The 18,260-nt window shown below is 37.7% G+C and overlaps 1 protein-coding gene across 6 annotated transcripts in view; it reads right to left on the bottom strand.

Annotated features, from left to right (window-relative positions):
* The window catches only part of ATP8B4 (ATPase phospholipid transporting 8B4 (putative)), a 276,289-nt gene that overhangs the window by 79,680 nt on the left and 178,349 nt on the right, over positions 1-18,260 (bottom strand). For all 6 annotated transcript variants that reach the window (XM_006168771.3, XM_027768395.1, XM_027768394.1 and 3 more), the window contains 4 exons: positions 14,190-14,305; positions 10,602-10,766; positions 8,594-8,705; positions 6,433-6,538 (listed from right to left, as the gene is read on the bottom strand). In XM_006168771.3, the coding sequence (XP_006168833.1) occupies positions 6,433-6,538; positions 8,594-8,705; positions 10,602-10,766; positions 14,190-14,305 (499 nt within the window). The remainder of the gene's footprint in view (positions 1-6,432; positions 6,539-8,593; positions 8,706-10,601; positions 10,767-14,189; positions 14,306-18,260) is intronic.

The raw sequence follows: 18,260 nt of genomic DNA, 5'->3' as shown, positions 1-18,260 counted from the left end.
TCTGATGTCCATATATAGAAATGCTATAGATTTCTGGATATTAATTTTGTATCCTGCAACTTTACTATATTCACGCAATACTTCCAGAAATGTTTTCACAGAAACCATAGGGTCTTCTATGTATGCAATCATGTCATCTCTAAATAGAGAGAATTTCACCTCTTCTTTTCCTATTTCCTCTTTTACTTTTTCTTTTACTTTTTTCTTTTCCTATTTCCTATTTTACTTTTTCCTCTTTTCTGATTGTGTTGGTGAGGACTTCAGTACTATATTGAAAAGGAGTGGATGGGGCCAGCAGGTGGCGTGGTGGATAAGGGCACTGAACTCCCACATGGTCAACTGTGGTTAAAGCCCTGAACCTGGCAGCTTTCTCTCTCTCTCTCTCTCTCTCTCTCTGTCTCTCTCACTGTCCCTTTCTGGCAAAGAAAAGAAAAGAAAAGAAAAGAAAAGAAAAGAAAAGAAAAGAAAAGAAAAGAAAAGAAAAGAAAAGAAAAGAAAAGAAAAGAAAAGAAAAGAAAAGAAAAGAAAAGAAAAGAAAAGAAAAGAAAAGAAAAGAAAAGAAAAGAAAAGAAAAGAAAAGAAAAGAAAAGAAAAGAAAAGAAAAGAAAAGAAAAGAAAAGAAAAGAAAAGAAAAGAAAAGAAAAGAAAAGAAAAGAAAAGAAAAGAAGCAAAGCGGAGAAAGTGGGCATCCTTGTGTTGTACCCGTTTTTAGTGGAAAAGCTTTCAGCTTTTCTCCATTGAGGATGATGTTCACTATGGGTTTCTCATAGATAACTTTTATTATGTTGGGAAATGACTCTTCTATGCCAATTTTGCTGAGAGTCTTTATCATGAAGGGATGTTGTATCTTATCAAATGCTTTTTCTGCATCAATTGATATGACCATATGGTTTTTATCTTTCTTACTGTTAACATGGTGTATTACATTTATGGTTTTGCATATGTTGAACCAACCTTGCATTCCTGAATAAAGCCTACCTGATCATGATGTCTAATATTTTTTATAAGTTGTTGGATATGATTTGCTAGTATCTTGTTGAAAATCTTTGCATCTATATTCATCAGGAATATTGATCTTTAGTTTCTCTCCCTTGTCCTGTCCTTATCTGTTTTAAGGATAAGGGTGATAGAGGTTTCATAGAATGAATTAGGGAGAGATTCACCCTTTTGGATCTTTAGAAATAACTTGAACAGAATAGGGGTTAACTCTTCTTTGAAAGTTTTGTAGAATTCAGAAGTAAATCTATCAGGGCCAGGGCTTTTCTTTGTCGGGAGGTTATTTATTACTGATTCAATCTCCTGGCTCGTTATGGGCCTATTCAGACTTTCTACATCCTCCAGGCTCAATCTTGGTAGATCATATAGGCCCAGGAATTTGTCCATCTCATCCAGATCGTCTTGTTTTTTGGCATAAAAATATTCATAGTATCCTCTAATAATGTTTTGTATTTCTACTATGTCTGTTGTTATTTTGCCTGCTTCATTGCAGATCTGATTCACCTGGTATCAATTTTGTTTATCTTTTCAAAGAACCAGCGTTTACTTTCATTTATTTTCTGTATAGTTCATTTATTTTCTATTTCATTTATTTCTGATCGTATCTTTATTATTTCTTTTCTCCTGGAGTTTTTTGGATTTTTTTGCTGTTGCTTTTCCAGTCCTCTGAGGCATGATGTTAGGTGATCCATTTGCCTTCTTTCCATCTTCTTATGTGCACTAATTGCTATGAACTTCCCTCTTATGACTGCTTTAGCAGTGTCCTCAAGATTATAGAAACTCGTGTCCTCATTGTCATTGGCTTCCATTAATCTTTTAATTTCAGTCTTTATTTCTCCAGTAGTTGTGGAGTCATTCAGGAGTAGGTTATTTAGTTTCCATGTATTTGAGTATTTTTGAGGACTTCTCTTGCAATCGAACTCAAGTTTAATTATCTAGCCAAAGGACTAAGAAAGTTTCTTTGGGTAGAAGACTAGTTTAATACAGAGATGGAGTCTACTCAGACAGAAACTAAGGAGAATTCATTCCAAGCAAAAAGAGTAGTCTACAGAAGATTAACCTGGCATAATGTATTATAATTGGTATCATATCCATGACTCATAATGGAGGCCTCACCTTAGGTGGTGGCAATCGGAAATAAAATTGAGTAAGTTTATAAGTGTTGTATCTTCTTGGTGAATTAGCCCTTTTAGTATTATATAGTATCCTTCTTGGTCTCTTAGTTTTTTATTTAGTCTAGTTTGTCTTATATCAGTATTGCAACTCCAGCCTTTTAAAAAAATTTCCATTTGCATGGAATGTCTTTTTCCAGCTCTTCACTTTCAATCTATGTGTACCTCTATCAATGAAGTGTTTCTTACAAGCAGCATATACAGGGCTCCTGTATGTTTATCCATTCAACCAGTCTGTGTCTTTTAATTGGAGAATTGAATTCATTAACATTCAATGGCATTGATATTGCAGACTTATCCCTGCCATTGTGCTAGCCTTTTCCTTGGTTATTAATGTTATCTTTTTTTTTTTTTTTGAGATCTTTTTGCTATAGGGTGCATGTGCTTGCCAGAAATCACCCCCCAGAGGGATGGCCATGCCACAATCCCTTCTCCTCCATTCTCCTCTCAGGATCTTGGGCATGTGCACACACACACCCAGCGTGAGTTTAAGTCACTGGGTCCAGGACTCGAACCATGGTCAACTACATGGGAGTCCAGTGATGTAGCCATTATGCCATCTGCTGGTCCCCCTATTCATATTATCATATTTCTGTTTTTCTCTCTTTAGTTTCCTTTATATAGAACTCCTTTCAGTATTTCTGAGAATGTGGATCTAGTGTTGGTAAATTCTTTCCATTTTTGTTTACCTGAGAATGATTTTAATTTTTCTTCCCATTTGAAAGATAATCTTGCCAAGTATAAAATTCTTGGTTATTTTATTTTTCTTTTAGCATTTTAAAAATATCCTTCCTATGGGAAGGAGTGTGCTAGAATCCATAGTTGGAGTTTTGGAGTTTTGACTTTAAGGAAAAGAGATTCTCTCCTTTAATTCCTCCAAAGGAGGAAGATAGAAAAATAGTTTCTCCAGAGTCTCACTATCTTGAGGTGGGTATATTCTCTCTCATCCTTTCTGTTCTAGAAGCAGTAGAGCTGAGCAGTGCAGGCTTAATGCAAGAAGGAAAGAGAAATAATGCCCCCAGCATGTGGGCTTGCAAGGGTTTTCCTGGTGTGCACCTGTAGAGTAGAGAAGGGGCAGGCTGACCTAGGTAACTATAGCCAGTTCTGATCATTCCTGCCTGTAGATGGGATGCTAGGGCCATCCCATGTCAACCTGTGGAGTGGAGAAGGGGCAAACCAATCCAGGAACCTAAAGCTGGCTCTGACCATTCCTACTAGTTGGTGGAATGCAATCAGTAACTCAGGCCTGCCCTTGGTACCCTTGCTCCTCACAGTTCTCCAGGCTGAAAGAGTAGCTTCTTAGTCTGAGTCTTTGTCTTCCTGGAGGAAATTCGACCAACTTGACTCCTGGATGCCATCCACTATGATAGCTACCAGGGAGGGAAGGAAGCACAAATGACAGCCGACTGGTGAAAAGTCTGCTAAGACTTCCTTTCTTTTCAAGGTTCTGAACAAAATGTGCTATTTAAGACTGCCTTTATTTTCCTGATGGAGGCATATTAAGAAAGTCACAATGCTCTAGTGTTGTGTTGAAGGAAGGTTAGTGCCATAGGAGTGCAGCAAGTGGCAAGCAGTTTGCTTCTAAGTCAGCAACATGCTTGGCCCGACACAAAGTAGGTTGAGTTTAGAGAAGCTACTATGAAAAGCAGCAAGCAGAAAAATGCTATAAGATAGCATTTTTTAAAGTTCTCGTTAACAAAAGTTAAAGAATTAACACAAAATAAAGAGTTAAAATAAATTGGTAGATATTTAGAAATAATCTTTCATTTTGCCTTTTGGCCAGACCCGCCATCTTCTAGTAATTAACCAAAATGACGAACACAAAGGGAAAGAAGAGAGGCACCCAATGTATGTTCTCTAGGCCTTTTAGAAAACATGGAGTTGTTCCTTTAGCGACATATATGCAAATCTACAAGAAAGGTGATATTGTAGACATTAAGGGAATGGGTACTGTTAAAAAATGAATGCCCCACAAATGTTACCATGGCAAAACTGGAAGAGTTTACAATGTTACCCAGCATGCTGTTGGCATTGTTGTGAACAAACAAGTTAAGGGCAATATTCTTGCCAAGAGAATTAATGTGCATATTGAGCATAGTAAGCATTCTAAGAGCAGAGATAGCTTCCTAAAACATGTGAAGGAAAATGATCAGAAAAAGAAAGAAGCCAAAGAGAAAGGTATCTGGGTTCAACTAAAGTGCCAGCCTGCTCCACCCAGAGAAGCACACTTTGTGAGAACCAATGGAAAGGAGCCTGAGCTACTGGAACCTATTCCCTAAGAATTCATGACATAATGGGTGTTAAAAATAAACTGATCTGTGTCTATAAAAATAAATATTCTTTCATTTTAATGCTTGTTCACTATTCCCTCCAATTTCAGCTATGCACTACATAGCAAATACACAAATTCCACAGTATTCTATTTCTCATAAGCAGTGAATATATGGGTTCAACAGAAACTATATGAAAATACTTTATTTAATGTTGAGAGACTATTCCATGTCACTACTGAGACAGGAGAAAGAGACCCTAAAAATATAGCTACAATGTAGGCCCAAAATGGAATCACAAAATAACTAAGTTTTAAGATGGAGATGAAAAAGCTCTGCTGGGACCAGCAGTTAGCGTAATGGCTATGTCGCTAGACTCCTATGTAGTCAACCGCAGTTCGCGTCCAATATATGTTCTCTTGGCCTTTTAGAAAACATGGAGTGGTTCCTTTGGCAACATATATGTGAATCTATAAGAAAGGTGATATTGTAGACATTAAGGGAATGGGTACTGTTAAAAAATGAATGCCCCACAAATGTTACCATGGCAAAACTGGAAGAGTTTACAATGTTACCCAGCATGCTGTTGGCATTGTTGTGAACAAACAAGTTAAGGGCAATATTCTTGCCAAGAGAATTAATGTGCATATTGAGCATAGTAAGCATTCTAAGAGCAGAGATAGCTTCCTAAAACATGTGAAGGAAAATGATCAGAAAAAGAAAGAAGCCAAAGAGAAAGGTATCTGGGTTCAACTAAAGTGCCAGCCTGCTCCACCCAGAGAAGCACACTTTGTGAGAACCAATGGAAAGGAGCCTGAGCTACTGGAACCTATTCCCTAAGAATTCATGACATAATGGGTGTTAAAAATAAACTGATCTGTGTCTATAAAAATAAATATTCTTTCATTTTAATGCTTGTTCACTATTCCCTCCAATTTCAGCTATGCACTACATAGCAAATACACAAATTCCACAGTATTCTATTTCTCATAAGCAGTGAATATATGGGTTCAACAGAAACTATATGAAAATACTTTATTTAATGTTGAGAGACTATTCCATGTCACTACTGAGACAGGAGAAAGAGACCCTAAAAATATAGCTACAATGTAGGCCCAAAATGGAATCACAAAATAACTAAGTTTTAAGATGGAGATGAAAAAGCTCTGCTGGGACCAGCAGTTAGCGTAATGGCTATGTCGCTAGACTCCTATGTAGTCAACCGCAGTTCGCGTCCCAGACCCGGTAGCTTAAAACTCATGCCGGGCACGTGTGCGTGCATGTCCAAGATTCCGAGAGGAGAATGGAGGAGAAGGGATTGTGGCGTGGCCATCCTCCCTGGAGGGTGATTTCTCACTTTCTATCTCTCTGTCTCTGTCTATCTGGCGAGCGCATGTGCCCTATAGCAAAAGCCTCTCAAAAAAAAAAAAAAAAAAAGAAAGAAAAAAAAGAAAAAACTCTGCTATTTGCTCTGGAGAGACCTCTTACACTGTTGGCTCAGTGACTGACCTAGGCAGCATGACCTAGACCTAAAACAAAAGCTTTTTCCAGTCTGCACTACATTCTAGGAAGAAGAAAAGACAGTCATTTTTATCTTACTTCACTGGTACTGCCGTATTTTCCAAACTTCTCTAATTAACGTTCATCAAGGTACTCATTTAATATAAATTCCCAAGTTCCCTGTTGTGCCCTCTTGGTACTGAGCACTTGTCACCACATAAGAGCATCACGAATGCAAATTTTAGAGGATAACTCAACATAAATTATTTGAAATTCTTTTCTAGAAATACTTGGGAAACACTGGAGGACTGAAGATAATGATTCACTTCTAATGTCAAACTTTCCTTAGGTTGTCACCAAAATTAATGGGAGTTTAGAAAACATGCAGAAAGAGGTCTACCTAAGTTGGGACCTTTCCATTTTAACTATTTCATCTTCCTTCTTTCCTCCCCTCCTTCCCACCCTTTTCCTTTCCTCCTTCCTTCATCACTTACCTGAGTTCTTCTCTCACTTCCACTGCAGTGTTCCCTGATATCACAAACACATCATTCATGTCATCCGTCAGCATGTTGCAAGCATAACCAATGTTGATGGCAGTTTCTTATGCAAAATAAAGTGCATCTCAGTTAAAACATTATTTAACAACATAAGTAGGTTTTTTCATAGAGGTTTTGAGGCCATAGCCCTGTTTTCGTATAGCCTAATGCCAGGGAGAACACCATGAGTAACAAAATACAAGCAACTCAGAGGGAAATTCAAAGAGCTGGGTTCTGTGATCAAATTTATCACTTTCTACACCCATGAAAAGGTAACAACATCTATGACCCTTCAGTCTCTCTAGTTTTCAGAAAAATCTTTTGATCCTCAAATGAGCACTCATGAAAATATCCTATGATCTTGCAATATATTGACATGTACAGATATAAAACTTTTGACCAGAAGTCTTAAATTCTGCTTTTAGAGAGCTAAAATGCTAAAATTAGCTAATACTTGATTCTGATGTGGTAGACAAATTAAAGGCTCAAAAAATGTCCAGTTAAGCAAGAATGCTCTTACAAAATGTTTACAGTTCTACCACATACAACGTTGCCATTGTTCCATAAATAAATACAAATTTGGAATTTGAAAATCCACTCAAAAACCACCCAGGACAGGGACCAGCAGTTAGCATAATGGCTATGTCACTGAACTCTCATGTAGCTGACTGTGGTTTGAGTCCTGGAACCAGCGGCTTAAACTCACACCAGGCATGTGTGCGTGTGTGCCCAGGATCCCAAGAGGAGAATGGAGGAGAAGGGATTACAGTGTGGCCATCCCCCCAGGGGGTGGTTTCTTGCTTTCTACCTCTCTGTCTCTCTCTGTCTTTCTGGCAAGCTCACGTTCCCTATAGCAAAAACCTCTCAAACAACAACAACAACAAAAAAAAAACACCCAGGACTGCTTTGTTAGAGAATTGAATTATATTGGGAAGTCCTTTCCTCTAACCTTATAGAAATGGAGCCTGGGATAATTAGGTAGGTAACTTCTACCTTCGATATAGTCATTTGATTCTGTCCATCTTTATAGAATCATTAGACACTAGTTAATTCTATAGAAGCATTAGTTTTGTTCTAAGTTAAGGAAGACAATTGATAAATTCTCAGCATGTCCTTTGCATAAACCACAGAAATAAATGCCAGGTGATAATTAATTTTAGATATTTGTAATAACTAAACAGCTGTAACCATTAATCAATATCAAACTCTAAGGAGTTTCTATATAGTCATTTAGCAGAGAGATCAACTCTTTACTTTTATAGTCAATGACTTGGATAAACAGACAGAGAACTGATTTATAATATCTACAAATATCCCAATACTCTAAAAAAAAATCTACCAAATAGAATCTTAAAAACAAGTGTAAATCAGTTCATTGAATTTTCAGTGTACTGATGGCTGAGCACAAACTCTTTCAACCATTTGTATTAGCAATACGTCCAAAATGTATTCATCTCCTTTTATTTCTTAGAAAATACAGTATTCTGAACAAAATCTTTCCTCTGTTGACTTGGCATTTTGTCATGCCTCAAAGTGGGTCAGTTTTTCCTGTGCCATTGTATGGGCAGTCCTGAAACTCAGCCAGGTTGCACTAGTACAACCGTGGTGATTGTTAAAATATCAAAATGGTTCTATAAACAGCTGATACAGAGCTGTTCCCCTGAGCCTCCTTAAAGCATGTCCATCACCCTGACTCCTCTCATAAGATCTCTCAAACCTCGCTACCATCAAAAAACTAAAAGAGTAACTTCAGGTCTCCAAATAAGAGTGCTGTGCCAATATCTGTCCTGAATGGAGACAGTGCTCATATGAGGCAATTGCTAAACATTTTTAATATTACTGTTGTCTACAGGTGTAACAATTACATTTAAAAGGCAATTGGACTGAAATTCAAATGATCCCAGGATATAAGCTATGGAAGGTATTTTGTTAATTTGGTTTTGTTTCTTTTTAAATAGTTCTTGCAATATATTATCTTCTTTCTTTAACTTTTAACTCTTTCGTATGTGGAGGACTAGGGAACTATCTAATTAATTAAGCTTTCTTTGTCAATTAAAATTTTACTATAGAATTCACCTCCCCCTTTTCAAAATACCATCATCATTCATTTTCAAATTACCTTGTTTGTCTCCTGTTAGGACCCAGATCTTAATATTGGCTAGAGATAAACTTGTAACTGTTTCAATAACACCTTCTTGTAATTTATCTTCTATAGCAGTGGCACCTAGCAGCTTTATTAAAAATAAAGAATATATTAATATATATAAACAATATCAGTAACATCTGTGCTTTTCAATTACAGGGTTCAAAAGTCAAGGAACATGAATGGAAGACAGAAATTATCATATATTAATATAGCAAATGTCCTATTATGTGCAGAAGTGGATTGGGAAAAACCCCAAAAGGAAGTTCCCAAATCAAACTAATTTGGTGGGAGTTAGAATTTACTTAAGGGTACTGATATCAGATAACATGTTAACTTAAATGGTCAGATGTCATTTGGGCCTTTAAGGAGTTAAGAACTCCCCATTTTCTTTCCCTCTTATATTAACAATGAAGGGGTCTTGGGAACCAACAGTTAGCGTAATGGCTATGTCGCTGGACTCCCACGTAGTCGACCGCGGTTCGCGTCCCGGACCCGGTGGCTTAGAATTCACGCCGGGCACGTGAGTGTGCGTGCCCAAGATCCCGAGAGGAGAATGGAGGAGGATTGTAGTGTGACCATCCCCCCTGGGGGGTGATTTCTTGCTTTCTGTCTCTCTGTCTTTCTCTGTCTGGCGAGCACACGCACCCTATAGCGAAAACCTCTCAAAAAAAAAAAATCAATGAAGGGGTCCAAAGAAAAGTCCTCACCTCAAAGTGAGGAAGCTGATCACAAAAAAGTAGAATCATTTTTCTACATTAACAAACCAACCGATGCCATCAACTAAAAAGTGAAAGTTCCTGTGTAATTTTTTTTTTTTTGGAGAGATTTTTTTTTTTTTTTTGGATTTTCACTGTAGGGCGCGTGCACTCGCCAGACAGACAGAGAGAGACATAGAGACAGAAAGCAATAAACCCCCCAGGGGGGATGGTCATGCCGCAATTCCTTCTCCTCCATTCTCCTCTCAGGATCTTGGGCACACATGCACACGCGCCCGGCGTGAGTTTTAAGCCACCGGGTCCAGGACGCGAACCACGATCGACTACATGGGAGTCCAGCGACATAGCCATTATGCCAACTGCTGGTTCCCCCTGTGTAATTTTTCATCCAAAGATAACAAGGCATATTCACAAGTACCTCATAATGACTGAGTACCTAGTTCTTCCTCTTCTCTACTCTCCCCTTCTCCCTTCCTCGCACTCTCTTTCTTCTTCTCTGCTACTGGAACCTCAAGGGAGAGTAGTACCTGGAATAAGCTACACTCTGAATAGTACAGATGGCATGGATGCATCTCATGGGATTACAATGATTTATAGCTATAGCCTCACTCTTCATAGCTAGTTTCCCTACTCTTAAAAGGTGGGTCAGATAGCAAAGGTGAAAAAAAAAAAACCTTTAACATCAAAAAACACCAGAGACTGTCAAAGAATAGAGAGCCTGGGACCAGCAGGTGGCTTGGTGGTTAAGGCACTAGATTGCTACATGGTCAACTGTGATTTGAGTCCTGGGCTCAGCAGCTTGAAAATGATGCTGGGCGTGTGTGTGTGCATACCCAAAATCCAGAGAAGATAATGAAAGAAAAGGGACTGTGGTGCGGCCATCCCCCTGGGAGCTGATTTCTCACTTTACCTCTCTCTGTCTCTCTCTCTTTGGTGAGCTTGTGCACCCTATGGCAAAGACCTAAAAACAAAAGATTGAAAAAAAAAAAAAAGAATAGAGATTTTTTTTTAAAGAAAAAAAAATCACCACTATCTTAAACGCTTGGAAGATTTCCCATTGCATAGGCTACTTCTAAGAGAAATAACCCTCTAGGCACTCCAGGACCATACATGGCAAATACAAAGTCAACACGTAAAGCATAATTCAATATTTGAAAGAGTAACATCTGCTGTGTGTAAGATGATTTAATCAACAGTCTATGCCAGATATCTAAACATATACTAGCCTTTCTATAAATATAAGTCACACACTTCTAAATTCATACCATCAAATCTCTTTCAATTTCTTCATAAAGCCCAGTTATCCGTTCATCCCTCCCATCTGTGGCAGTATTTGCATCTTCAAGCATGTTATGCCACTTTTTGAAATACTTGTCATCTAGATCTCTGTATGCGATGGCCAAAGTTCGAAGTCCTTCTCCTGCAAATTCCTATCAGAGAAGACAAGGACTTAGGGACCATCAAAAAATCCATGAGCACAGCAATAACAACAATAATAGGTATATATTTTCTCACTCAAATTTACTTTTTCCCCAAGAGTACTGCTTGGCTATCCTGATCTCCAACTTTTGAAATGCCTCAGAAATGAGAGGTAAGGTTTGTATTTTATATTTTATTCCTAAAGAGTTAAAACATTCAGGGGAGGGGCTGGCAGGTGGCATAGTGGTTAAGGGCACTGGACTCCCACATGGCCAATTGCAGTTTGAGTATCAGACCTAGTGTCTTGCTTTCTCACTTTCCTTCTCTCTGTCTCTCAACTTAAATAATAATAATTGAGTTAAATAAAAATTCTTTAAAAAAATATTCAGGGGAGATAGTCTTCTTCTTCCTCCCAACAGCTGAAATACCTACTAAGGTATCTAGTTGAAAGGTGTTCTATGGTACATGAGATCTGAGATACCCATTTGAAGTAACATCTATTGGTTTCCAACCAATCCTTAGAGGGAAACATACCTGGTCATAAAAGGGACTCAGCCCTTAGGACCAGCACATGGCATAATGGTTACATCACTGGACTCCCTCATAGTAGTCAACTATGTTTCGAGTCTTGGACCCAGTGACTTAAAACACACTGGGCATGTGTGTTTGCAAGTCCAAAATCCTGAGAGAAGAATGGAGGAGAGGGGACTGCAGTGGGGCCATCCCCCAGGGGGTGATTTTTCACTCTCTGTCTCTCACTCTGGTGAGCACAAGCACCCTAATGCAAAAATCTCTCTTTTAAAAAAGGGGAGAGGACTCAGCCCATTTTATGACTTTCAGCTTCCAGTAAAGAGGAAGGAACCTTAATAGGAGCCACAGTTCTCAAATCAAAGGCAGGAGGCTCATAGCACATCTCATTAAAATCTTGTTGTATTCCCCCTGGTAAATATATCTGTACCTAAAATTAATTGAGTCCTACTTTTGTATATAGTTGAAAATTTCCATAATAAAAAGCTGAAAAAAATAAATAGATGTTAATTAATCAGATAATAGAAGTTGAAACACATTACTAAGGTCAGAAGAGGAAGGAAGAAAAGATAACATCAGCGGTTGCTTCTGGGCAGCGGGACTAGAAATGGAGGCTGACTTTTCATTCTAAAATCTTCTGTGAAATATTTTACTTTTGCTATACTAAAATTTTAACAGTAAAAGTTGTTTGAAATTTTAAAGACACCACATCAAATCAGTTTGGTTAGTTTAAAAATTATTTTTTTAGAAACTGTTCTATAGAGTTAGCATTTAATAGTCAAATTCAGTAGGGAACCATAATTTTCCATTTGTGCCTCAGTAAACTGACCATCTCAAATGATACTTCTGGTGCTTTATCCTTCTAAGAGGGCTGAAAAATAAGACTAGTATTGTGGTCTTGCAAAGCCAGAATAGCTAGGAACATATGTAAATAGCTTTAGGGAAAGGCTAAAACCTCCCACTTTGCCCAAGCCTGCGGTGGTCATTTTATGGCTGTCTACACTGCAAGTGAAGTGGTTTATAGTCATTACTGTTCCTTCGGGCATTGCTATTGAGCATGTCTTCTCTGTTATGTCTTGGCTTATGGTACAGATACAGGTTTATGATCAGGCATCAGTTAAACTGTGACACAACCCAATTAGAGTAAATAGGAAGAAAAGTTAGCATACACTGCGATGATATGGTTTAGCTCAGAGAAACCATGAGAAAAATTATTCGAATTTATCTCATAGGAAGTTAGTAGCACTTGGGATATTACAATCACATTTTACAAGGCCTGCCTTCCAAGACCACCACTGGATCCCCTACTGATCTGAAAATCCAGTTACTGCCCTGTAATGATCTTTTGTCCTAATTCGCACAAATACTTCTTTGCCTTTAACTCGCAACCCCACTGGGCATTACTAGTGCCTTCCTCTCTGTTCTACAGAACAGTTAATTAACTCGAAGATGACATTACAAAAGGGGACAGATGATTTAAGTTATTTAATTAGGGCATGAAATGCAAGTTTAATTCTAAATAAGCATTTGAGCAAGGTCTTTTCCTATCATTAAACAATTCAAAATCAATAATTAAATACAAATTTAAAACCTCAGAGTCTAGAAGCCAAAATGAATTAAGTGAATGAAGCAAAGAGCGAGTCAAATTGATATTACCTGAAAAAAAAATTCTCTTGCATAGAAATGTAAAAAGACCAAATTATGTTTCCTACTCTTCAGAATAAAAGAAGAACATATGAAAATCCAGGGCCTTGGTGTTTGAGTAATGGCAAAAATCAGATACTTATAATTCCAATGTTGTTTTCATAAAAAAAAAATTATAAAGACCATGCCGACCTTCTGGAAGAGATTAAAAGAAAATCAAGAATGCTCTATTGGAAAGACAAAAACAATAGCTATGTTTGTAACCAATATTACTAAGCCATCATTTTCTAAACTTAAAGTCAGGCTGAGTTTTTAAATTTTACTTGTTTGTTTGTTTTTTAAAGATTCAGGGAATGTTTTGTATTAAATATAAGGCCTAACAAAGAACATGAATCCTCAATAATTTCTTAAAGAAAAGAAACCAATGAGGAAATGAGAGTTTTGACCCGTTGCCCTTAAAGTTCACATGGGGTTAAGTGAAACCATAAATGAATCTTAGAGACGCCTAAACCTCAGGTTTAAACCAAGTCATTTAGTAATTTTTATGTCAATTCGTAGGTGCTTAATCCTTTGCTCACACACACATACAAAAGAAAGGCAAAAGGCATGAAAAGAAAATGTATCAAAGATCACCCTGCTCCCTTCATCAAGCTTTTGGTAAGAAATCATGTTGGTCTCAGAATGTACACAAGTTTGGTGTTCTAGGGGACACATGGGACTCATCATGATTTATGACTTGAATAAAAGGACACTGAGAAAAAAGTTGGCTACAGAGATTATTTTCCCGTCACCATCTAAATGCCACCCTAAACTATTCCCTGCAATTATGTAATCATAAGAGAGTCCATTGGCACCAGACATGTCAGAACCCAGGGAAAAGCACTTCTCCAGCTTCTCTTCCCAGAATTAGTTCAGTCTTCCAAAGGCAGGCAGTGTAAAGCTGCAGGAGAGTTAGGGTAGGTTTCCCTGGGTGGTCCTGAGACAACCCTGAGCCTTGCTCTGGCTGGAGTTCAGGAGCCCACACTCCTTTGCCACTTCTCAGCTGCTGTGTAGTAATCCACCTGTGGTGAGACTGACTGGACTCCCAGCAGGGGGGTCCAGTATGCCAATTTCCAGACATTCATTGGCACATTTTCCTATGGAACTGCTCTCCAGATGCTTTCTATTTCCGAAGTCAGATCATTTAACTGATATTTTTTAAGACCTAATCATAGGACATGGCAAAAGGGTCATTGTGCTAACCATAAGATAGAGGCACTTACACTGAGATGGTCGGAAGTCAAAGACAGAAGGTCTTCATTGGAAGGATGAAGTTTTTCAAACAGAACAGTATCTGCTCCTTTCGAATAAAGCTTTATCTGTCCTTCGGGGTTTCGAACTAAAAAAAAAAAAAAAAAAGGTTTGAAAATGCAGGTTAAAATCAATGAACTCTGTCAAAGATAGACTTACCAAAACCTCCTGCCAAGCAATTTGGAAATGGGCCTAATGCTTTAGCCAGTAGTAAAATATTCAGTGCCTTTGGTTAGAAGATTACTACCTAAGTCATTTGGCTTTAAACTCACTTTGTTGACATAGAAATATTCCCTCACTAGAATCCTTTGATTTCCCCAAGTCAGAAACAAGTGCTTTTACTCTGCTGCATATGACCTTCCTAATCTCCTGGCCTATTATTTCTGAAAGGTTGGTATATTTAAACCTTCCATACTGAGCACAACTGAGAGTTTTGTTTGCCTGTCTCCTGGTGTGAAATTCAAGACCTACTGTTCAAATCAGTATCAGTGTTATGCCAAATCATCTCTATGTGGTATTCGAGCCATTCAAAGCCATGGCTTATGCATTAGCTCTTGGCCTTTGCTGACATATTTCTTTATCCCCTTTATTACTTGGAAAGGCCCATGCATTTTTGTTCATGATTGTGGTTGCAAGCACACTTCACAAAGAGTTTTAAAAAATAAAGTTTCCGGACAAGCAGGTACGTGGAGGTTAAAACAGCTGGATTCCACATGACTGACAGCATAGTTCAAGTCCTGGATCTGGCAGCTTGAAAAACACACCAGGTGCTTTTGTGTGTGTGCCCAACCCAAGAAAAGAATGGAGGAGAAGGGATTGCCGCTTGGCTATCTATCCTGCAGGAGATTGCTCACTTTCTCTCTCTGCCTCTCTCCAGTGAGCACACACACACTGTAATAAACTAAAAACGGACAAGAAATAGTTTCCACCTTCTTCCCACTGGAAGTTTATATTAGTAGGGTTGTGTTTATAAATTATAGCCCTACTAGGTTCCTCCTCAACTCCAATCCCACCTACATACTGTTACCAAACAAATCTTTGTTTCAAACCACAGGACTCGTGGTCTAACTTTGCAGGCTTGGTTTTATAACTCATCATATTTAGGCACTTAGTAATTATTTACTGGATGAATAAACAAATGAATGACATGATCATGGTCACTTATTTCTTACCAGGAACTGCTTACAATCTAAGACAATGGCTTGGGTCACAATTTCATGGTCTGAACACTCTGGCCTTGACAGAATTCATTAATCGCATTAAAAAGCATTCAATTTCTACTTGATTACAACTTTTCTCTAAAAATATAATGTCTCAAAATAAGTGAACATAAATGCTACTATTAACTTAATGATATAAAAAACTGAGAGCTTGATTTAAAGAAATATGAATTCCAAAATACAATAAATTACTTTGCCCTCTAACCTTTAACTATCCTTAGTTCATACCTAATCTATTTAGTTTCCTCCTAATTTGAGTAGACCTAATGTACCCTGGATAATTTTTAGTACTGGGTTTTAATTTAAGTCTTCTGTTTTAAAACTCTTGGTCAGCTTTCCTAGTTGTCAGAACTCATTCAATTTTTCTTGTACTCTAGATCTAATTGCCCTCATTGGAGACCAAACAGGGGGGAAGAAACATATGGATTTTATTTTATTTCATTGCTTAATGGGAGGGGGGGGGACTTCATCCCAGGAAAGGCTTTCTCTTGCTTTTCTTATATAATGATACAATGTAATAACTTCCTCCATATTTTTTTCCTTTCCATCACCAGAGAATAAAGGCAAAGTATGTATATCCTTCTTTTGATATTATGACCTCTCTATGACTATTTATACTCTAGGCTAGGATACCAGTTCTCAAAATTATTGGTCTCAGTACCCCTTTACACTCTGCATTCTTAGTGAGGACTCATAAAAGATTGTTGGTAAGATAAGTTATTTTTATAATTACTGTACATCCTTATAGCATACATAATGATTTTTCCCAGCATGAGTATTTTGCATATTAGTCTAATCCAAGACATTACCATATACGTTATCAACAGACACCTTTTAATTTTTGTGTCTGTTAAATGTTCTTTCTTCCCTTGATTCCCCTCCTCCCTCTTCCCACTAGCCCCCCCATACTGTTTCTAGTACTTACAGATGCCCACTCTTCATTTGCACCTCCCAGCCTTTCAGTTTCTGACATAGAGTGAAGATATTCAGTATATTAAGTGGGGGCCTACAATCTAAGACAATGACTCTTTCATAGTCTGGCTTTCTTTGCTTAACATTAAATCCTCTATATTTGTCCACTTTGTATCAAATGTAGGATCTCCTTGCCTTTTTACAGCTGTGTAGTATTTCACAGAGTATATATGCTACATTTTTTCAACCCATTCACCTACTCTTGGACATTTGGGTTGATTCCATGTCTTAGCAATCATGAATAATGCAGCAGTAGACATGGATGGGCAAGTGTTTTTTTGTTTGTTTGTTTTTTGTTTTTTGGGGTTTTTTTGACTTTGTGTTTTTCTATCCTTTGGATAGATGCCCAGGAGTGGAATTACAGAATCATATGGCAGTTCTATTTATAGATTTTTGAGGAACTTTCATATTGTTCTCCACAGTGGCTGCACTAATTTACATTCCCACCAACAGTGTAGGAGGGGTCCCTTTCCTTTTCACTACAGCCTTGCTAGCATTTATAATTCTTTAATTTTTTTTTTTGAATCCTAGCCATTCTGACTGGGGTTAAGTGTTATTTCATTGTGGTTTGATTTATACTTCCCCTATGATAAGAGATGTTGAGTATTTTTTCATATGCTTTTTGGTCATTCTTATGTCTTCCTTAGAGAGTAGTCTGTTCAGCTAATTTGCTCATCTTTTAACTGGATTGATTATTTCTTTGTGGGCAAGCTGCTTGCATTCCCTGTATATTTTGGTTACCAGTCCTTTATCTGTGACTTAGTTCACAAATATATTCTCCTACTCTTAGAGTTGTCTCTTCCCTCTAATTATTGTTTATTATGCTGTGCAGAAGCTTTTTAGTCTGAAGTAGTCCCACTTGTCTATTTTTGGTATTACTGCCTGTGCTTTGGGAGTCTAATTTAAGAAATCTTTACCTACTCCAATGTCTCCTGTGTTTTCTACCAGTAAGTTTACATTCAGATCTTTGATCCATTTTGAGTTGATGTTTTTGTTAATGGTGAGAGATAAGGGCCCAGGTTCATTTTTCTGCAGGTGGATATCCAGTTTTTCCAGCATCATTTGCCTAAGAGGTTTTCTTTTCCCCACTGTATCATCTTGTGCTCTTTGTCAAAAATCAGTTGGCTGTATGTTTATTTCTGGATTCTCCATTCTGTCCCATTGATCAACATTGCCTATTTTTGTGCCAGTACCATACTGTTTTGATTATCATAGTTTTGTAATATATTTAGAGGTCAGAAAGAGAGATGCCACCTACTTTATTCTTCTTGTACAGTATTGTCTTGGTGATATGGGACCTTTTATTATTTAACACACATTTTATGATTGCTTTTTTTATATATATTTGTGAAGAATATCTCTGGTAATTTAATCATAATTGCATTGAATTTGTGGATTAACTTAGGTAATTGACATTTTGATTATACTAATTCTTCCAATTCAGGAACATGGATGTCTTTCCACTTTTTTGTATTACTTTTCATTTCTTTTTCTTTTTCTTTTTTTTCCCAAGGGGTTTTTGCTATAGGGCGCGTGTGCTCACCAGAAAGACAGAGAGAGTCAGAGAGACAGAAAGCGAGAAATCACCCCCCAGGGGGGATGGCAATGCCACAATCCCTTCTCCTCCTTTCTCCTCTCGGGATCTTGGGCACGCATGCACACGTGCCCAGTGTGAGTTTATGCCACTGGGTCCAGGACTGGAACTGTAATCGACTACATGGGAGTTCAGCGACATAGCCATTACACTAACTGCTGGTCCCTTTTTGAAATTTTTCATAGTTTTCTTTGTAGAAGTCTCTCACTTCTTTATTTAGGTTTATTCCTAGGTATCTTATACTTTTTGTGGCATTT

Source organism: Tupaia chinensis, unplaced genomic scaffold (assembly GCF_000334495.1).
Source record: "Tupaia chinensis unplaced genomic scaffold, TupChi_1.0 Scaffold146140_1, whole genome shotgun sequence".
In the NCBI taxonomy this organism is placed as follows: Eukaryota; Metazoa; Chordata; class Mammalia; order Scandentia; family Tupaiidae; genus Tupaia; species Tupaia belangeri.
Note: the sequence above shows the minus strand (reverse complement) of the source record. Positions and strands in the feature narration are given on the sequence as shown.